Source organism: Zootoca vivipara, chromosome 16 (assembly GCF_963506605.1).
Source record: "Zootoca vivipara chromosome 16, rZooViv1.1, whole genome shotgun sequence".
In the NCBI taxonomy this organism is placed as follows: Eukaryota; Metazoa; Chordata; class Lepidosauria; order Squamata; family Lacertidae; genus Zootoca; species Zootoca vivipara.
This window is the reverse complement of record NC_083291.1, coordinates 39,256,903-39,277,768: the sequence shown is the minus strand read 5'-3', so window position 1 is coordinate 39,277,768 and position 20,866 is coordinate 39,256,903. Positions and strand designations below refer to the sequence as shown.

General features: G+C 47.3%; 1 protein-coding gene across 1 annotated transcript in view; it reads left to right on the top strand.

Moving 5' to 3' along the window:
* Positions 1–20,866, top strand: part of L1CAM (L1 cell adhesion molecule) — a 108,625-nt gene that overhangs the window by 35,224 nt on the left and 52,535 nt on the right. Inside the window, 7 exon segments of the mRNA XM_060268696.1 lie at positions 8,921–9,026; positions 11,390–11,586; positions 13,881–14,003; positions 15,399–15,569; positions 17,284–17,322; positions 17,325–17,394; positions 20,012–20,196. Coding sequence (XP_060124679.1) covers positions 8,921–9,026; positions 11,390–11,586; positions 13,881–14,003; positions 15,399–15,569; positions 17,284–17,322; positions 17,325–17,394; positions 20,012–20,196 — 891 coding nt within the window.

Genomic DNA, 20,866 nt, shown 5'->3' with positions numbered 1-20,866 from the left:
ACATTGGATTCGTGCATGCTTTACAAATCAATTGTTTCCTGATTTTCCTCTGACAACTTCAGAGGGAGCGGCATTAAGCTGACAGGATTTATAATTTGTTTCCCTGGCCGCTTTGCCCTCCTCCTCTCTCCTGCCAGAGCTGTTGAGCCTCCTCAAAGATAGTTGTAAGTGTCCCTGGGATTTCTGTAACTAATTCCGTCTACACCCAAGGGTGTAGTTCCTCGGGATCCACTGACTTGCTTTCATTCACAGTTGAAAAGCTACATAACTGTGCAGCCAGATAGCAGCTTTAGAAGGAAACCTCTGCTCTAGGGATCCTTTCAGGGCAAGGAAGAAGGCTGTGCTTTTTCTTAGCTATCCCTTTCCCCATATAATAAAATGTGATGATGCTGGGCTTGCTGCAAGTAGTGGGAGACAGAAGTTTTTAAACAAACCAACAATGTAGGTTAAAATCACTCAAGTGCTGGAGATAGAGAGGGGAAGAGGGGAAACCAAGAGAAGAGACTGTGTTGGTGTAGATAGGTGGGGACTCATGATACCCTCTCAGTAATGTCCATGGCCTGATTCATACATAACCAGAGTTCAACAATCTGTGGTTTACCACAAGTGTGGGGAACCTGTGGCCCTCTAGATGTCGCTGAACTACAACTCCCATCATCCCTGGCTAAGCTAGCTGGGGCTGATGGGAGTTATAGTTTAGTAACAACTGGAAGGCCATAGTTTTCCCACATCCGGCTTACTGGGAATGAGGAAGTGTGCTGGACTGGTTGTCTGCCATTCAGGTTGCTCCTGCTCCCTTTTTCCGTGCCAGGAGGAAGCAGAGCAGAGCACTGACTTTCTTGGCATTGTGTGCAAAACTGGCACTTGTGGTTAATTTCTCTCCCAACAAATAGTGAGATCAAGCCAAGAGGAAACAGGTTCCTGTGGCTTACCTCGAGAGAAACTAACCACGAGTTCTGGTTTCCACGTACTGCTATTCCAGGACTCTGGTCTATTTCCTCTTGGTCTGGCAAAGGAAGGAGGAGTGGGCACAAATGTGAACAGTGGGCACCAGCTTGCTTGCTCATTTCAGTAAGACCAAGTTTGTTTCATTCTATCCGGCTTACCATTATGTGCAAACTGGGAAACAGTCTAAGATTCTATGGGTTAAGAATGTAAGTTATGAGCCAAGAAATCCTGAGTTTCATCTCTGTCATAAACTTACAATGTAGCCCTAGGCAAGCTGTTCTCTCTAAGCCTCAGCCCCATCTGTAAAGAGGAGAAAGCAATAGTGGCCTACTTTACACGACTGTAAAGATAATGTTCAGGAAATGCTTTGAATAGTCCATCCTGTAAGTATGGATCATTATTTCCCTGCCTACTACCGTAGTATGCAACAGCTGTGATTGCTGGGGGAAACTGAACCGTGACTTGGATAAAAGATTTGATTGCTCATTATTTCACTGCATCAGAAGCACTTGCTGGACCATTGTAATCTCTAGGTGATTCAGCAATGACTGCACAGCCCTCCAGCAGTAAAGTCTATTGACATCCCTTTCACAGTCCAATCCTAAGACTGTTTACCCAAAATAAGTCCCACTGAAAGAGCAGATAAAAACACACGAGAAGGTCTGAAAAGGGCTGGGAGGATGAGAAGGTCTGAAAAGACATATGAATAACTATCAGGTGAGCTTTCCTGGAGGCAGCATTCCAGAGACAAGGTGCCACCACCGAAAAGGGCCCTGCTTTCAGCCACTAGAAGCAGCTGGAGAAGATTAAGAAATGCATCCCTGAAAGGATGCCCTGTCAGTGATAGATTTCCAATATATTATTGTCAGAGATGGTGGTGGCTACTCTTGAGTAAAGACGCTCCACTCCGTCTTGTCTTTCAGAGTTTTATTGTGCATACTATTTACAGTGCAAGAACATCAGCAAACATGACTGCTCAGTCCGTGTCAGAACCCCACAATGGCTTCTTGCGGGTTTTCTCCCAGCATAAAAGCCTGGGCACCCTAAAGCGCCGCCCCCCTGGTCCTACGGGTGGGCACGCGCCTCAATTTGGGCGCCTTCCTGGCTGCCCTGTGTCCAAAAGCCCTCCGTGCTCCTCCTCCCCTATCCCTCTGTAGTTCTGTGACAAGAAAACTACATTTATTTCTGTGTATTTATTTCTGTGTATTGTAGTTCTGAGTATTGTAGTTCTGTGACAAGAAAACTTCATTTCCTGGGAATCTGCTGGAAGCCATGTGCTTTAAACATACTTTAAAGGATCACACAGATCTGCCCCAGGGTGCTGGTTTTGTCTCACCACTTTTGTGATCTTTTGTTTTTGAATCCCAAAGGTGACCTTGCAAAAATGTACTGAATTGTTTTACATGGGCTGCCCATTCTTTTCGTTGTTGCAATGACTCACCACAATGATCCACACTTCCCCTTCACCATGCAGTGCAGCCTCACCAGGTATCTGCAGCCACTCCTGGCTTTCTGATCAATGGACCCGCACTTTACATTTTTGGATGCACACCTTAAAAACAAAATGTAATGTGTGAAAAGCTTTTTTTGTTTTATTATTATTTTATTATTTATACCCCGCCCATCTGGCTGGGTTTCCCCAGCCACTTTTGTCAGCTGCATCTGAATACTTACTGTTTCTTGATATACAAGGTTTTGGGAGGGGGCAATCATTCCATACTCATTGCAATAGCTCAATACCTGCTATTTAGGGAAGAGTAGGGTCTTCTTCCTTAGTTTTGCATACTCTCTAACATGTCGCAGCCCCAAACTGGGGTGTGTGTCTTCTGGGCCATGCTCCTGAGTGCAGGTCATGTGACCTGCATGAGAGTAAGGAGTTTCAAAATGCAATTCATGGGTACCATGATAGTATTCTTGTGGATTATTGGCTACTGTGCTCTCATACATTTTTAGACACTGTGCTCTCACATGTTTTTGGGTGCCATGGTCTCGTGTGACAGCGAGGAACCAAAAAAATGGGATGTCCCAATTTAACCTGGACAGTTGAGGGGTGTGAGGAGCAGGTGTGGTTAAGGCAGAAGTTGTAAGACAGAGGTTGGGGGTCTTTGGCCCTCCAGATGATTATGATGATGACCACTGGTTATGCTTTCTGGAGAGCACACAACTCCCCTCATCTCTGTTTCAAGAGTAAGGCAGGGCTGTCCCTGCAGGGTGGATGTGGGCCTGGGTTTGATGAACTCAGTGCCCCTTCTGAATGGGAGAGAGGAGAACAATCTCTCTCTCTCTCTCTCTCTCTCTCTCTCTCTCTCTCTCTCTCTCTCTCTCTCTCTCTCTCAACTTTTTCTTTTCAACTGAAAAGGCTGCAACTGGGGACAACAGAAATCGGGCAGTGGTGGTTGAGGGGGAAGAATATGATCAATCCTTTCCATCCCCACTGCTTTTCTAATCAAAATTCCCACAAGCTTCCCAGTGCTTTCCTACTGATGCTTTGTGGTCATGCTTGCCTCCAATGTAATTATATGTGATCCTGCTTTCAATACCCTTTGTGCATGGAAATGTTTTTTTTTTTTTTGGTGCAGATACCACACCATTTCCATGTCCTGTAACTTCTTTTTGAAATCCTGGAACTTTTAATACCAGAAATGATCCACTTTCTCTTCTGTCCTGCTTTTGTTGCTCTATAATACAGTAACATAATCATCATGATGATCATTATAAATTTACACCCCACCTTTTCCCCTGATGGGACTCAAGACATTGTGGAAGCACTGCAGCACAACTCATAAAGCAGAATGGCATGTGGACAGTCCATTCTAAATCCACTGGTAGAACACATATGCAAAACAAAAACACCTTGCACTGGTCTAGGAGGTTGACTAGAATGAACTCTAGGCTGCACCTGCAACTTGCTTCTTGCAGGTCTAATGGGCGAGAATGTTTGGCGCTATTTGTGTGGAGATGAGACTCTGACAAGCCTGCTCTTCCTTAATTAATTTTCTGCCCTCAAGGAAGCTCACTGCTATTGAATACAAATTAAAACAATCCAGAATTCAATTAGAATCCAAACAATAAAACGACAACAGAGAAGCAGAACTAAAAGCCCCACATGGCCCCAGCAGAACTAATCTGGTCTTCCTCAGAAGCCCTGTGGAATAAAAAGCTCTTGGCCAAGCGATGAAAGTCCCAAGGTGTAGCCAGCTTGATGGCCCTTTAGTGCAGGGGTGAGAATGCCACTGGTCTACAACTCCCAACACCCCTCACCTTTGGTCAGGCCAGCAATATCTAGAGGGCACCAGGTTGTGGGAGGCTGGCCTATAGCGAGGAGAAGCCCTTGAGTCATCCCTGCAGACTCTGAACCAACAGTACTCACATTCAATAAGATTTTAAATGTAGATGCCCCCCTTCAACTCCTGGCACCTGCAGGTTAAAAGGATTGTGGATAGCAGAGCTGGGAAATTTCTCTGCCTGTCACATGAAATGCAGCATTCATCACCAGAGCTGACCCCCTCACAGGCTTGATTTTCCTTTACAAATATCAGGTATGCATGGGTGGGGGGAGGTTGATCTGGAGTGGGGTATGTTATGCAAAAGTAAGAGGACTTTAACCTTTGCCCTTGCACAGTTCCCATTTGGATCAGCCCCCTTTCCCCATGGCTGCTGTTTGCCATTGGTGCAGACGTGAGGGGGCAGAGTCCGCAGCAGGACCACCTCAAGGGCTTAAAGCCCGTCTCCCACTTTCTACCCCACCCTGTACTTCTGGTCCAGAACAAGCACAGCAGGCCAAATCTTGTCATAAGCAGCTGCCCTTTACTGAGTCTGGCGCTTGGCAGCAGCTCTCCAGAATTCCCATCAGGGAGTCTTCTCTCAGCCCTCCCTGGAGATGCTGGGGATTGAACCCGAGGCCTCATGCATGCAAGGCTGGGGCTCTAGCACTGTGGCCAGTAGCCTTAGTAGTGCATCTAGTTTGATCCTGGATGCCTTTTGTCTGAGCTAAATGGACCAGCAGCCTAGCTCAGTATAAGGCAGTTCCTGGTGTTTTATGGCATTACTCTGTACTAGGAGAGCCTAAAAGCCTAAACGTTGAATATATTTCATTCAGAACAGAACAGAAACGTGCAAATAGAGCATGCTATTTATTTCTGTTATAAGAATTTCCATGATGCTTAATCTAGTTTTCAGAGTGCATAGGAAAGGCACAGAGATCCAATTTGAACAATCAGTGCCTTGTTGTGCACTTGCTGTGTGTTGTCGACAGGGCGGCTCAGCTGCCCCCAAGTTTCCACTGCCTCGCCCTCAGCGTGACCCGTCTGCAGGGCATCGTGGCTACAACTGGGAGGCTTCATAGCAGAGCTAGTGGGACCCATAGCATTGATGGATCATTGGGGGTGTGGTGAGCGGGGCAGAGGCAGCCAGAACAGCGGGGCACCAGCAAAGCAGGGCACCTGTCTCTCCAGTTCTTCCAGCCACATTCTTCCCAAGTGGAATCCTTTTCCCAGTCCAGGACTCCTGCTGGGCTGCAGCCCAATGATACCAGGCCAGTATGTTTTGCAATAATGTTTTGCAAATGAGTGTAAAACACAGGCTCGATTTCTAGAAAAGTCTTCTGTCTCTTTGGAACGGAGGGTCATCACGTTCAGAGCTATATGTGATCAATCTGTATACGGGGGTATTATTTTTGTTTGTTATTATGGCGTGTATTTTTGTGCTTTCATATCGGAAACTGCCCTGTGAATTTTGGATTTAGGGCAGTATAGAAAAAACAACAACTCATTTTAAATAATCAAACACTAGCCATCTGAGCTGAATGGATGTTCCTCATCTTCTTAACGACACCCTCAGCATTTGCTTACAAATTCAGACTGTACGGATCAATAATCCATTGCACATGTAATACAATCCTAAGAGTGTTTACTCAGTTCTGTGTAACTTGCTTTCTTGTCAATGTTTTTAGGATTGCAGGCTTAAACTATTTTGCACTAAGTGAGTTTATCAAACTTTAACACTTTATATATGGTGATTCTTTCTGAAGCTAACCTCTTGCTGTGAAACTTTTAGCTGTTGGTAATAGATACAGTAGAATTCCTCTTGGGATCCATTTCCCAATCCCTTTAGGAATCCAGGCATCTAAGATGGGGAATAATGCCTCATGTTTTTCTAATAATATTGAACATTTCCTTCCCACTTTTTTCCCTTTGTGGAGGGAACATGTCTTGCCTTTTGGATCCAAACATTTTGAAAAGAAGTTACGGTTTGCATGATTTAATTTGGAGCGCTTATCCAGTGGCTATGAGCTCTCCCAGTCTCACCATCAGGCCTCAGGGTCTCTCCCTTCCACCCTGGCTCCTTCCTGCCCCCTCCCCTCCCCCTCTTCATGTTTGTGTCTCTCTTCTCCCACCTCCCCTTATGTCTGGATGAGCAGGCAAGTGGATCCCAAGAGACTCTATTCCTCCTCTAATTGGATTGGAGCCTCTTCCCAACCTGTCGCTGACTCAACCAGAGGCAAGGAGCTTCCTCCAAGAATCAATTCAGCTTGTATTGAAGGAAGTGGCAGCCGTGGGGGTGGGGGTTGCAAGGAGGCTAGCTGGATTTTTGGTATCCCCACAGCCCTGGTGTGAGCTGTGAATGGATATTTACAGAACTAGTTGTGGTTTTTTAAAACTACACAACACCCACTCATAGCTCACAGTAAAATTGCCCACTTTTCCAGCCATCCATGGTAGCTCTGCTTTTTAACAACAGCTTAATCTGTAGCCACTGGCAGGTCATTCTATGAAAAGCTTCACCTGATGTTTTCTGGGCATATAGTTGCCATTAGAAATGAGCAGGTCATATGGTCAGTTGCCAATCCTAGTCACATGCCCTCCAACATTTCTCTGATGAAAATAGGGATGTTCTAAGGGAAAGCAGGATATTCTGGGATCAAACAGGGACAGCTTCTGTAAATCAGGGACTGTTCCTGGAAAAGAGGATTACTTGGAGGGTCTGTAGTCGGTGCTACAGCAGGCTTGCCACACAGTTGGGTTCTGTAGCCAAGGGGAGAAGAGGCAGCTACTGCCCTCTCCAAAAGTGGGAAGCCAACCATGCAGGGAGGCAGAGCAGCTAATCAGTGCTGGTTGACCACTGGTGAAATGAAGGGGAAGAGTCATTGCTCAATGGTGGAGCCCCTGGTTTGCATGCAGAAGGTCCTAATTTCAGCACCCAGTATCTCCAGGTCCCTACCTGAAACGCTGGGGTTTTGCTGCCAGTCAGTGTAGAGAGAATACTGGACTAGATGCTCTGATTTTTGCAAGTTGGAAAGTGACAGGTACAGTGGAACCTTGGTTTACAACCACCTCTGTTTATGAACGCCTCTGTTTACGAACGCCGTGGACCCGGAAGTGTTTACATCTGGGTTCCGCGGTGTCGGATGCACAGATTGCTTCTGCGCACACGCATGCTGCGCAGATCGCTTCAGAACACATGCATGCTGCACAGATCGCTTCTATCGACGCTTCGCGCACGCGCAAAAGCGTGCCTTTGGGGAGCAAATGCCTCCGTTTACAAACGCCTCTGTGGAACAGATTGCGTTCGTAAACCGAGGTTCCACTGTAAATGCTTTCATAGAATCATAGAGTTGGAAGAGACCACAAGGGCCATCCAGTCCAACCCTCTGCCAAGCAGGAAACACCATCAAAATTCATCCTGTTTGCTTTGGCCCAGTTGTCTAATCTGTTAAGGTCATTTTGAAGTGTGATCCTGTCCTCTGGGGTATTAGCCACCCCTCCCAATTTGGTGTCATCTGCAAACTTGCTCAGGATGCCCTTAAGCCCATCATCCAAGTCATTAATAAAGATGTTGAATAAGACTGGGCCCAAGACAGAACCCTGTGGCACCCCACTAGCCACTTCTCTCCAGGATGAAGAGGAGCCATGCTTTGGAAAGCATGAGATGAATGCATGACTAATGAGAACACCCTGAAAGCAAATCAGGATGAATACAGGCCATATCCCTGCAGATCAGAACAAATGCCCAGTAAAGAGCGGATAGAATGCTGGACAAATAGGCCATCCGGAGGAGTTCTTTTGCCACATGAATTGTCTGCCACTCTCCTGCTCCCCCATGGAGCGCCTCACTCATTCATGACTTGTGTCACATAGTTGCATATCTGCTGCTCTGCACAGCAGCTCCTCTCACACTCTCTAGCCACAAACCACCTCACTCTCTAGGAGGACACACACATATCCAGTCAACGCACACAGTGGCGCCCCCTAATGTGCAGACTGATGACCATTGTCCACCCCTGGCACTCAAACTGCAGACAGGCACCTGATTGTCCCATGTGTGCCTGTCCTGTCCTCTCCTGCAGAATTTCATCTTGTACACTCCCCTGTCTTGTATACTCCAATTTCATCTTGTATGCTTCCTGCCTGAAACACACTCATTTTGCATACCTATGCTCTGATTGGGCTCCCCCTGCTTTCTCCATCTTGCACGGAAAATTGCATGTTTTATTTCTATGCTATGCAGTGATTCCGTGAAATGGCCACTAACAAACACTTGTTTCCCTCTTTCTCTCTTTCTTCTGTTGCTTCCTGGCTGGTGCAGTTGACCGAACAAACTGTGAGTCTTCATGAAATGTTGTGTGAGTGTGTGTCTGGCTGCAGGGCGGGAGCAGGACAAGGTGAAGGGTCGGCCTGTGTGATTGCATTGTTGGGGAGGGGTCTCCTACCCATAGCTGCCAAGTTATCCCTTTTTTTAAAGGGATTTTCCCTTATGCTGAATAGGCTTCCTCGCGAGAAAAGGGAAAACTTGGCAGCTATGCTCCTACCATGTTCTGAATCTGACCGACACTGTCCTATATATCTTACTGCAAGGTATAACTGTTTTATTGCAATTTGTCCAGCGGGGGGGGGGGGGGCTGGGCTTCAAAGAGTGGCCCTTTCCATCTTAGGGGTCCTGGTTGCTGATTCTTGCTCCCACCTTGGTTTTCCAGTACTGCAGCCACCTGAATTCACAGAGCAGCCAGATAAGAAAATTGTTATTTTCCCAAATGACGAGGCCACCCTGAAATGTGAGGCCACTGGGAACCCCCCAGTGAAGTAAGTATGACAAAAATACCCTCCCTGCTTTGTCTTTAGGTTGGTGCTCTGATATCTGCACCATACATTTAAAGGGAATTGTAGTTTCCTTTCTCACAGAGCTACAGTTCCCAGCACTCTTAACACACTGTAGTTCCCAGGATTCTTTGGGAGAACCCATGTGAATTTAATGTGCTTTAAACGTATGGTGTGGATGTGACCTTACCACTAGATAGGATGTGGAAGATCTGTCACTGGATCTAATCATTTCTTTTTCTGTTTTTGAAAAGCAGTCATGGCGGGGAGAGAGGAGCCAGGGGTCAGATTGGACTGGTGCTGTGTTGTGTTGCTGGGGGAGGGGTGGGGAGAGTTAACCTTTTCCACCCAGGATGTTTCCCTGGTTGAAATTGCTCCCCCTTCTCAGGCAGCTCTTAGAGGGGGCAGAGACAAGACAGGCACTTGTGTTGCTGTGATAATCATAGGTTCAGGGCTGCGGATTCAGCACGGGAAGAAAAGGTTAGGTCCCAGCACTGTGTCTTCATTCTCATTTTGCCCCCCCCCATCACTACCAGCACTGGTTTTAAACCAAGTCAAAGATGTCAGGAGATCCGATTTCAGATCTTCCATGTCATTTCGAGTTTAGCTCTGAGGCACATTTTCCTCCTTTGCTTGATGCCTGCTGCATCTTACACTGGGAAGGAAATACGGTGGGGGCCTGCTAAGTGTGGGGAGCACCCACCTGCAGAGAAGCTGACCCCAAGTCATCTCTGCCTCCAGTCGCCCAGGATACAGAGACATGGAGGAACTGCTGCCCCCCCTTGCCCCCTGCATTGATTGATTATAAGGAGGCAGGAAGCAAAGTAGGGAATAATTTGGGATGCCTGCAAACTAGATGTTTGGATTGCTTTGCAATTTTGTGTTTTTAATGTGCACCTTTTGTGTAGAGACTTCAAGACTGGGCTGTGAACCAGAGTCCCTGGTTCAGGTCTCCTATCTGCACTAAGAAGTCACTAGGTGGTCTTAGGCAAGCCACTTAGCTACTGTTTCTAGAAAGCTTTTTTTTTTTGGCTAAAATTAGGGAGCAGTCAGGGCGTGGGGATTTCATTAAGAGCTCACCTACTTTCCTCTCTATTAATCAAGCACTCTATGTATGTTTTCCTGGGACGGGGGGATGCAGCCAGAAAGGAACCTCAGAGAATGTTTTTAATACTCAGGCGCATTCATACAGAAATAGGCAGGCTTTTGTATACCTCAATTCTAGCTAAGCTAAGAAGGGCCGTAAAGGTTTAAAACAATACTTTTGGTTGTCCCAGAAATTGATAGGGAACCATTGCAGCTGTCTGAATACTAGCAAGATGTGGTCTCAGTGGCTAGAAATGGAGATAAAAAATAACATAGGGAAATATAACATATCAGTGGAATTTGCTTGCAGAAATGTGTATTTTAGGGAAATGAGCGCTGAAATGCTGTCAAACATTCATAAGAATGTGTTTTTTAAAAGAATACCACCTGCTCATTTATGTGTAAATTTGGCAAGCTAAACTTAGGTTTAGAAAAAATGAGAAAATGAGAGAAAGTGAATTTGACATATCCCCTCAACCTTCTGAACTGCAATGTTCTGAATAAAAAAACAAAACAAAATTCCAAATTTTGCCAAGACTCAAATTCCTAATAAAGAATTAAAATAGAAAGGATGTATGCATAAGCGTGTATATTTGTAGAAATTCTGTTCCTAGGAATTGCATTTTTGAGCACCATACTTGACTATTTCTAAGCCAGAACGCAGCATTCGGCCCTGGGTTTCCACCTCCCACCGTAGGATCTGGTCTCTCCAGTGCTTATGAGACTGGATATTGCATAGTGCTCTAAGCGCAGCTCCCTCTGTTCCTAATATCTCTTTTATTCCCTCTTATGCTGCTCCAGTAATGTTCCTCACCTTACTCTGACCTTCGCTCAGCTCCTAATCTGCTTCCCTGCCTTCAGCTCAGCTCTTGTGAATATGAGAGAAATTATTGCCCCCCTGCCTTCCATTCCCATAACCATCCATCCCCACCATTGCTTCCCCAGTCTCACCTCCCTGTACTGGTACATACTGGTTTTACATGGGGTCATCCCTGACAATCTCCTAAAAGAAACTCCCTCCCTCCTGCCCTGTTGCATTGCACCCCCAATTTTCTGCATAAATCTCCCTCTCTAGATGGCTTTCCTGCCAGCCGCAAGCCTTAGAAGTGATCTTTCCTTGCATATGATTCCAGCTTCCTCCCATGTGTATCTCCAAAATCCCTGCCTAAAGAGATGCCTGCTGCATTTCTGATCTGTGCAGCAGCCTCTTGTGTCCAACATGGTCTCCCTTTCATTCCTGATGCACCTTCTCTACTTGGCAGGTTCCGGTGGACCAGGGATGGGCGCGAATTTGATCCTGAGCAGGTGCCGGGGATGACGCAACGGAACGGCAGAGGGACCCTGGTCATCACGACAAACAACGGCAATACGGCTACCAAGTTCCACGGGCGATATCGGTGTTATGCCAGCAACATTCTGGGCACTGCCATGAGCTCCGAAAGCCAAATTATAGCTGAGAGTGAGTGCGTGCGTGCGTGCCCACCCACCCACCCACCCTCGCTTGGTGGCCTTCAGTCTCCCCCAGCATGGTGTCCCTGCTTCAACCTCACCCTACCCCCTTGCATGGGGGCGTCTGCCAGTCCTGCCCCACATCACACCTCCAGCTGTACACCATGCACACCCACCCCTATGCCTGGCCCAGGCTTGGCTGATGTTGCTCACTTCTGCCACACAATGACTGCAGCTCTGCGCACACGCACACAAACACTCATGTATGCTGCCATACATGCGCACACACCCCCACCAGTTATCTGAGTAATAAATTTCTCCCCTCCCCCTCACAATAAATGTATATCCCCGGCTTCTCCCCCCTCCTCCCTCCCCTTTTACCTGCCTGGACTCCCTGGAGTGCAGCCAGTTGCTTTTGTTTCCATGGAAACAGTTGCCATGGATTCATGGTGTCGGGGTGATGTAATTGCCAGTCCTTTCCATCAGCACCTCTGTGGGCCCCTCCCCCACCCTCTGGCTTGGCCTCGCCCTCCCCATGCCTGCCAAGGAAGGAGTTAAAACAAAAGTGTGGGGGAAAGCGGGGGGGGGGGCAGGAGGGGAGAGGAGGCACATTATTGATCCTGCCTGCAACCACAAAAGAGAACTGACACCAAAATGGGCCTTTTTTCTTTTTAATGGTGGTGGTGACAAATTTTTAAGAGGAAGGGAAATTTTACAATCTGTTAACATTCCCTTCTGTATTCCAGAACTGGAACCTTCCTTCCTCAGTGTGCCCTGGCTTCCGCCCTCATATGAAAACCCCCTCAGATTCTCAGCTTGGGAAATCCTGATAGCTTTATTGATAAAATCAGCACACAGTCTCAGCCTCAACTGATGCACAGTATAGGAGGCACAGTTCATGGGTTCATAAGCAGAGTTCCAGGATCCATGGCCAGGCAGAACCAAAGATGTTGTCCCATTCTACTTTTAAAGTTGCATGGTTCTTGTCCCAAGTGAGAAGCCTGTGCTTGCAAGTGAGCACTCCCACAGGACAGTGACCCTCTTCCCCACCACTGCCGGAACTCTCCCCCCCTTCCTCTCCCAGGACCCTCCTCCTCCTCCTCCTCCTCTTCTGGCAGATTCTGCCAGCCCTGCCCTCTTCTGGGGCATTACAGCAGCGGTGTTCCCTCCCTTTAGCTCTACTTCATTAGCTGCTACTTGTGAGTAGGCAAGGCCAAACACCATCATGCCTTGTCAAGCCTCTGCTTTAATAAAACACATGTTGGAGTGGTTCTGTGCATCAGTGTATGTGTACGTTGGGCGGGTTGGAAAACCCCGCCCCTCACCAATAGCACAAGAGGGAGACTTGATGAATGAATGAATCCAGGACTTGATGAATGAATCCCTGCCCACCTAATGCTGAACTTCAGCAGTCAGCGCTATAAGAGGATCTGCACACATCACTGATCTAGACAGTATAGTAGGTGGCAATCTTATTCCCTCTCCCTTGGAAAGAAGGATGGGGGTTTTTTTGGGGGGGAGGGGTGGTGTATTATAGATCAAGCAACCTGAGCCCATTTTGCCCTCAGTCCAAGGTCCTTTTAAATAAAAGCGCCTCTGCCTCTTTTGCAGCACAAATCACTTCTACGACAGATGGGTTAGGAAGCACTTTCTCTCCAATCCCAGAAAATATTCCCTCAAGGCCCTCTTTCTTCTTAATCTCTTCTGTAGCCCTTTTCGAATTACATTTCTCAAGGTGTCTCTGCATTTCCCCAGCCTTGTTTTCACATGGATATTTTGAGGATGCAGAGCAGGAACCCAGAACCCACCCACCCCTTTTAGTGCTCTGGGCTCTGGGCTGCATATCTTCTGCCCGTTCCCAGAACTCTTGGCCCTGTGAGGCATTTCCAGGCACTGAATAATATTCAAAGGGCCAGGTTCATCTAAGTAGGTGTGCTAGCAGGAACCAGGACAAGTCTCACTAGTACAGTGAGACTCTTCCTGCCGCCTACCCCCATTCACACCACACTCCTCAAACCAGAACCCCCTAGAGCAGCACTGGAGGGGAGGAGAAGGGAGATGGTTCCATTGCACAAGCTGAAATGCTTGTTCTGATGGAACAAATGGAATAGTGTGATGCTGAATTCCTCCCAAAGACCTGTGGGATGTACGTCTTCTGTAAAAGGGAAAGAGGAACTGGATGTGTGAAGAAGTGAACCCAGAGGACTTTGCAAACGAGGCTTCTCTGCTGATCTCTTTGGAGTCTTCCCCACTTGCTGTCCCTTGCTCACCCAGTTTCCTCCTTTGCTTCCTGTCTTTGTCCAGGTGCTCCACAGTGGCCAAAGGAGAAAGTGGCACCTATTGCAGTGGAGGAAGGGACCCATACGGTCTTACCCTGCAACCCACCTGAAAGTGCTGTCCCACCCAAAATCTACTGGCTGAACAACAGTAAGTATCCCTGGTTGCCCTTCCAGGTGTGAATATGCAGGTGTGATCATGTGGCAAAGATGAACAAGGTGGGGACTCCTGTCTGCCAGCAGTTGGCCTGCTGCTTAGGGTGAGCACTCAACTCAGGAAGGATGAGGCTTGGGTTCTAGGCTCATTGTCAGATAGTATAATGTTGGGACACATGCCTTTATATTTATGTATTTTTCTATGTGTATTTATTACAAATAAATATTACATATTTATTAGTGGCTTCTTAACAAACACCTCTACAAGAGGAGGGGGTATCACATTCAGGGCCGGCGCATCCATTTAGGTGAACTAGGCAGCTGCCTAGGGCACCAAAATGTAGGGGGCGCAGGCCAGCCTGCCCACCACCCCCCAGTGCTGCCTGGGGCCGCCTCCACTGTGCCTGTCACCTGTTGAGCAGCTTCAGGCCGCTATCTTGAGGCATGCGTGCACGTGCCTCCGGAGAGTGGCCTGAAGCCGCTCAACAGCTGACAGCCACAGTGGAGGCAGCCCCAGGCTCGCGCTCCCCGTGCAAATTTCTGGAGGCGCACGGGGAGCGCGAGCCTGGGGCCACCTCACCGTGCCTCTCAGCTGTTTTTATTTTATTTTTATTTTTTCTATTTTCTATTTTTATTTTTTCTATTATTTATTTATTTATTTTTATTGGGGGGGGCGGGGCGCCAGAAGGTGATCTCGCCTAGGGTGCAAAAAACCCTAGCATCGGCCCTGATCACATTATACTTGCCTTGTATGTATGCAAGTCCCTGGATCAATCTGTGATTCAACCAGTCAGAACAGATCAGAGCTGGGGAGTCTGTGGCTCTCTAGATGTTGGACTCCAACTCCCATCAATTTCAATTCCAGCCCTGAATTGCCAGTTGCGAGGGATAAAATGGGATTTGCAGTCCCACATCTTTTGGAGGCCACAAGTTCCCTACCCCTGGAATAAGCAGTATTCGGGTAAATGGTCTGATTCTATGTAAGTCCATTCTATGTACCCTAGGAGATGGACTTTTGTCAAGGAAAGTGTAGCTCAATGCATTAATCAAGGTGGATTTGCTTGGAACTGATAATTGGGATTCAGATCCCATGGCTTGGTAGCTGAAGGAGATCTGGGGTCTTGTGGGGGGAAAGCAGAGCGCAGGACTGTCAGTATCCACTTTCACTGAGGCATATGGCAGGCTTCTGTTAGAAGGGAGACCTTTGGTCTGATCCACCCGATCAATTCATGAATGAATGAGTGAATGAAGGAAGGAAGGAAATGGGGTGTGATTCCTCTCTTTCCTATGATGTTGGCTGGGTCAAGAGATAAGGTGGGGTGGGAGAAGCTGTGTACTCTGCTGTGGCTTCTCACCCCACTTTGCTATCTCCACTCTCCTTCCCCTCCAGAGATTGAGCATATCAAAAAAGATGACCGAGTTACCATGGGCCAAGACGGGAATCTCTATTTTGCCAACGTCCAGATGAAGGACAGCCGCCCTGACTATATTTGCAACGCCCATTTCCAAGGTCCTCGAATCATCATCCAGAAGGAGCCCATTGAACTAAAAGTTTTCCCCAGTAAGTCTTCAGATACCCTGAATTTCTGAAGTGCAGCTACCTTCTGGGGTGGGACGGTACAGGGATCCAGCAGTCACCTGATCTTCTGTCCACCCAGTCTAAGATACACTGAGAAAGTGTGAGTTTCTTGGTAATTAGATTTGAAGCTAAGGAAGGGAGAAGTTTAACAGGGTGAACAGTTGGCTATGGCAAGTACAGCAGAGATGGCAATCTGTGGCCCTCTAGATGTCGTTGGACTCCAATTCCAATTGGCCCCAGCCAGTTTGACCAATGGCCATGGATGATGGGAGTTGTAGTTCAATAATATCAGGAAGGCCACAGGTTCTCTATCCTGCCTTCAATCCCTCACTTGTCAACTTCAACAGCTGTGTGAAACTCCTGTTCAATTCTGGCTGGTCTTTGGCCCAGTTTGATGATGTTGTTTTTATAATTACAATAAAAGCGCATGGCGCCAGCAGTCACCTCTCAAAAGCTTGTTGGAGAAAGAAGGTCTTCACTTGCCAGACAACAAGGAGGAGGCCAGTCTACCTTCTCTAGGGAAGGAGTTCCAAAGTCTGGGAGAAGACAACAAGAAGGCCCTCTCCCTACCAAGCATGCCTGCGAGTGTGGCGGGACTGAGAGAAGGGTCAATTTAAGCCAAACCATGGCTTTGTGTCAACGCACAAGCATAGTATGCACAGTACGTTTCCGAGCACAATTCAAAGTGTTGGTGCTTACCTTTAAAGCCCTAAATGGCCTTGGTCCAGCATACCTGAAGGAGTGTCTCCACCTCCATCATTCTGCCCGGACACTGAGGTTCAGCACCGAGGGCCTTCTGGCGGATCCCTCGTTGTGAGATGCCAAGTTGCAGGGAACCAGGCAGAGGGCCTTCTCGGTGGTGGCGCCTGCCCTGTGGAACACCCTCCCAACAGATGTCAAAACAACTACCAGACTTTTAGAAGACATCTGAAGGCAGCCCTGTTCAGGGAGGCTTTTAATGTTTAATAGATTATTGTGTTTTATTTTTCTGTTGGAAGCCGCCCAGAGTGGCTGGGGAGGCCCAGCCAGATGGGCGGGGTATAAATAATAAATTATTATTATTATATTATTATATGAGCTCCAGAAGAAAAGAGCATGGCCGCTGTGCTTCTCTGCAGTGGTTCTCCTGATGTGCTGCACTGCACTAAGCCATGGTTTGACTTCACACATCATCTGAACCTGACTCATGATTTAGCTCTCCCAGACAAACTGCAAGCTGCAAACCATAGGGCAGATCTTGGTTACAGTTCATGGTTACTCTGGAGAGAGTCAAGCCAGAAGCCTTGGTTACTGCTGCAGCAGAACAACAACTGGGGAGGAGCACAGTAGCCACAAACTCCTCTCTGGGAACCTGCATGCTTATGTGCTGGCACTAAGCCATGGTTTAGCTTAGTGTGACATGCAAATGTACCGTAGATAGAAATGGAAGGTCTGTGGCTGAGTAGCTCTGTTTAAAGGGTGCAGCAAGCATGCCTGCCTTGATAGATCTGAGGGACAACTGAGATGGTCCCTATTCTGCACTGTTAAGCTGGTGCAGCTGAAGAGCAGTGCTGCTCCTGCCTCTTCCACAGTTTGCATCAACTGGGCCTCTGCTCTTTGGGACAGGGTCACAGCAGGTCAGATTAGCTCAGAGTGGGCTCAGCACCCTGTTGGTCCCATTGCTGCCCAGTTGCCTTCCCTTCTTTCTCTTCCACAGCCAACAGTTTCTCGAACCAGAAGCCAATGCTAATTGTACCGATAAGATGCCCAACACGTACGAGGCGAAGCAGGGGGAGCCCTTGGTGCTGGAATGCATTGTGGCAGGACTGTAAGTGCCTTGTTGTCAAAGGGCTCAAATTCTCTCTGAAAAGGACTCCAAAATACCCATGGAGAATGTTGGGGAGAGGAAGTTTTGAAGATCCTTGAGGGGGAAGAGTTCCATCAGAGACAGTCACCCAGTGGATCAGCTGCCGCATGATTCTGCAGCCTCTGGATATCTTGGCTTTTTAAAAAAAAATCCATGAATCTACCTTAGGATACTAATTTCTCTAAATTCACATTAATTTTACCTGCAATTACCTACCTTCACAGTCTTCCTGTGGCAATGAGTTCCACAGGGCAACTATGAATCACATGGAAGTGTAACTTCTTGGCTTTCTCAACCCAGGGATACAGAACCTGTGGCCCTCCAGATATTACTGGATTCCAGCTCTACTCAGCCACAGCCAGTATGCCCAGTGGTCAGGGAAGACAGGAATTGTAATCCAGCAGTGTCTATGTGGAGAGCCACAGGTTCCCCACCCTACATTAAACCCACCCTTTATTATCTTCTTCAAGTGCTTCCCTGGTGTTCTTCCATTACTCTGTTAGTTGAGGGCCGGATTGGTTCATCTGACCATTGGTCATGCTGGCTAGAGCTGATGGTCAGCCCCAGCCATCAACACCTGGGGTTTAGGGGCACTCACAGATCTTTCCCTTCTGGTTGCCTAAAGCCGATATCTGACACACTCCCTCCCTCTCCCTCCCTCCCTCCCTCCCTCCCTCTCTCTCTCTCTCTCTCTCTCTCTCTCTCTCTCTCTCTCTCTCTCTCTCTCTCTCTCTCTCTGTGAGAGAGAGATATCAACATTTGATGTTGGAAAGAGGGAGGGATGGATGAATGTAAGATTGTATGTGTGCATGTGCGTGTACATATGGAAGTTGAGAGAAGGCAATAGATTGATGTTCCATTCTGCTTAGTGCAGCATCAGTAGGGGAGACGGTACTTGCAGGTGGATGGGCACACAGCTCCTTTTTAATGTGTCTCCAGAGTCCCCACGTGGCTAGTGGAGAAGAGGAGGGGGAGCCCTCCTGGGATTTTAGTTTTCCCTCCTTGGTGATTTGGCAAGCAAATAGAGACCTCCAGCCCCATCCTCAGGTGTGGGCAGCCTCCCCCCCCCCCGCTGCATAGAAGGAAGCTGCATCCTGTGGGGTTGGAAGCAGGAAAGGCACTTAAAGGCTGGCTTAGAATCCAAGGTGTTTCTTGTGTGCTAGTTGGCTTCTCTGGGGAGAGTCAGCTCACCCGGCCCTTCAGCCACTGGCTGGTTGATGAGGATGAAGAAGGGGAAAGTGCCAAGAAGATCCAGGAAGCACTTTGGCAGCGTTCTTAGTCATGGTTCCATGCATTGTCTGGATGATGTCAGGAAGAGTAGAGAGTACCTTCGAGAGGAAGACTAAGAGCAACCTTACTAGGTGCGCATAGTCAGAAGGGGAGCCAGGGCGTTAGGGTGGTGGCATATTGACCTGCGGGCAAAGCGGTTCAGGTTCAAGCCAATTTTACTGCATGGCTGTGAAGCCAGTCACAATCCTTCAGTCTAGGCTACCTCCTAGGGTTGTTGTGAAGATGAAACAAGACGAAAGAAAAATATGTCACATTGCTAGGATTTCACAGTTATGTCTCGCTGATTCTGTTGGAAGCAAAATTGAGCTATCTGAATCTTGATGCAATCCAAAACTGCTGCAGAGTGAAATAGAGCAGTTCCTGTTCTTATAGCTGATGTGTTCATTGTGAAGCTTATACAGGCAACTGAGAAAACATATTTCCGTAATAGTTAGTAGGTGATCTCTGATTTTAATTTTTTTTCTGTGGTTTTTATTGTATATAGCCATTTCCTGCTTTATTTTAATTATATAGTTGTATATAGATATTTTTAAAATAAATAGATAATATTTCATAGCAGCCATATCGTAGAAGATGAAACCTCCCCTCTTCTCTCTTACGCAAGAGGCGATTCACTACTAAGATGGGAGTTTTTATAAGTTTTTGATTTTAAAATAAAATAATTTTTAAATTAAAAGAATACATTTAGCCAATCAATAAGTTTTTAAGCCATTAATCTAACAAATCAATCAATTAAATGTTTGTTTTTTATTACCATTATATCGCATCTTTTCTCCAAAAAGTTCAAGGTTCTCCCACACTCTGTTTTATCTCTCAACAACCCTACGAGGCAGGTTAGGCTAAGAGAGAGTGACTGGTCCAAAGTCACCCACTGAGCTTCATGGCTGAGTGGGGATAGTCCCGCACTCAGGCCACTCACTACACCACACTGGCTCTTAGTCATTGCATCACTATTGCCAGTGACAGTACTGAAATATATGCACTTTTCGAGAATAGTCTAATTTTTCGAGTTTCACCTGTATGGGGCAGAGAGGAGGAGAGGATCTGGGATAGGACAACGTAGCAGCGCTCTTTCTAGCTGTGCCCAGCAGCCTGTTGGTCCTGCAGATGCTATAAGACTCTAGCTCTCCCTCATCAGCCCCAGTCAGCATTGGCCAATGGAGACGATGGTAGTTGAACCCCAGCAACACCTGGAGAGTTCTTGGTCTTAGCCATAAAACGAGCTGGCCCTCAGACCAGAGTCATTAGCCAATTTTTACCCTCACCCTTTCTCTCCTGTCTCTGGCAGCCCTACACCAACTGTAGAATGGGTCCACCTGAACAGACGGAAGCTTTCGGACCGCGTAATCTTTGAGAACTCAAATAAAACCCTGCGCATCCCAAGCGTGGAGGAGGATGATGATGGAGAATACCAGTGCATTGCTCACAATGACCACGGCACGATCCGCCACAGCTACTATGTGACGGTCGAGGGTATGCCCACAGCCACAACTACACACACATAGTTGGTGGGATAAGAGGGGGCACCAGCTAAGCTGGGGCACTAGGACTCTCTGGTGGGGTGTGTGTGAGGGGGTCTCTCCTAGGAGAAGCCATTACATAGGTTTTAGGTCCCATTGATTTGGGGACCAAACTAGACATAGTGCTAAACTTGACTTTGCAGTCTATTTTGTTTGTTTTAAGTGAATAGTGGGAAGGAGATTTTGTTGTTGTAGTCAGGACTGTGAGAAAAGGGGGGTGACCCCCCCAAAAAAACAACTCTCTGCAATCAGCTAAATGCAACCAACTATGATCTGGTCTCACCAACATCTCACACTGCCAACAAGAACAAACTATAAATATAGAACCTATCCTCGCAACACTGACACAAAAAATCTGCACATATGTGTACTAAGTAAAAGAATGAAAAATCACTACCCCACTTCTTTCTCCCCGATTCTCCCTCCCACCTCTATGACAGCAGCGTCTCACACCGAATGTAACTGATTTGTAGAAAGGACTCAGGCCTTGTATGCATCCTTGCTAACTATGAAAATCCTTTAATAAAGACAACAAAAAGGGTAAAGAAAAGAAAAGGGGGGCAACTCCTTCACTGTGGCCCCATCAAACCTCTCACCCTAAAATGACTCTTAGCCCTGGCCAG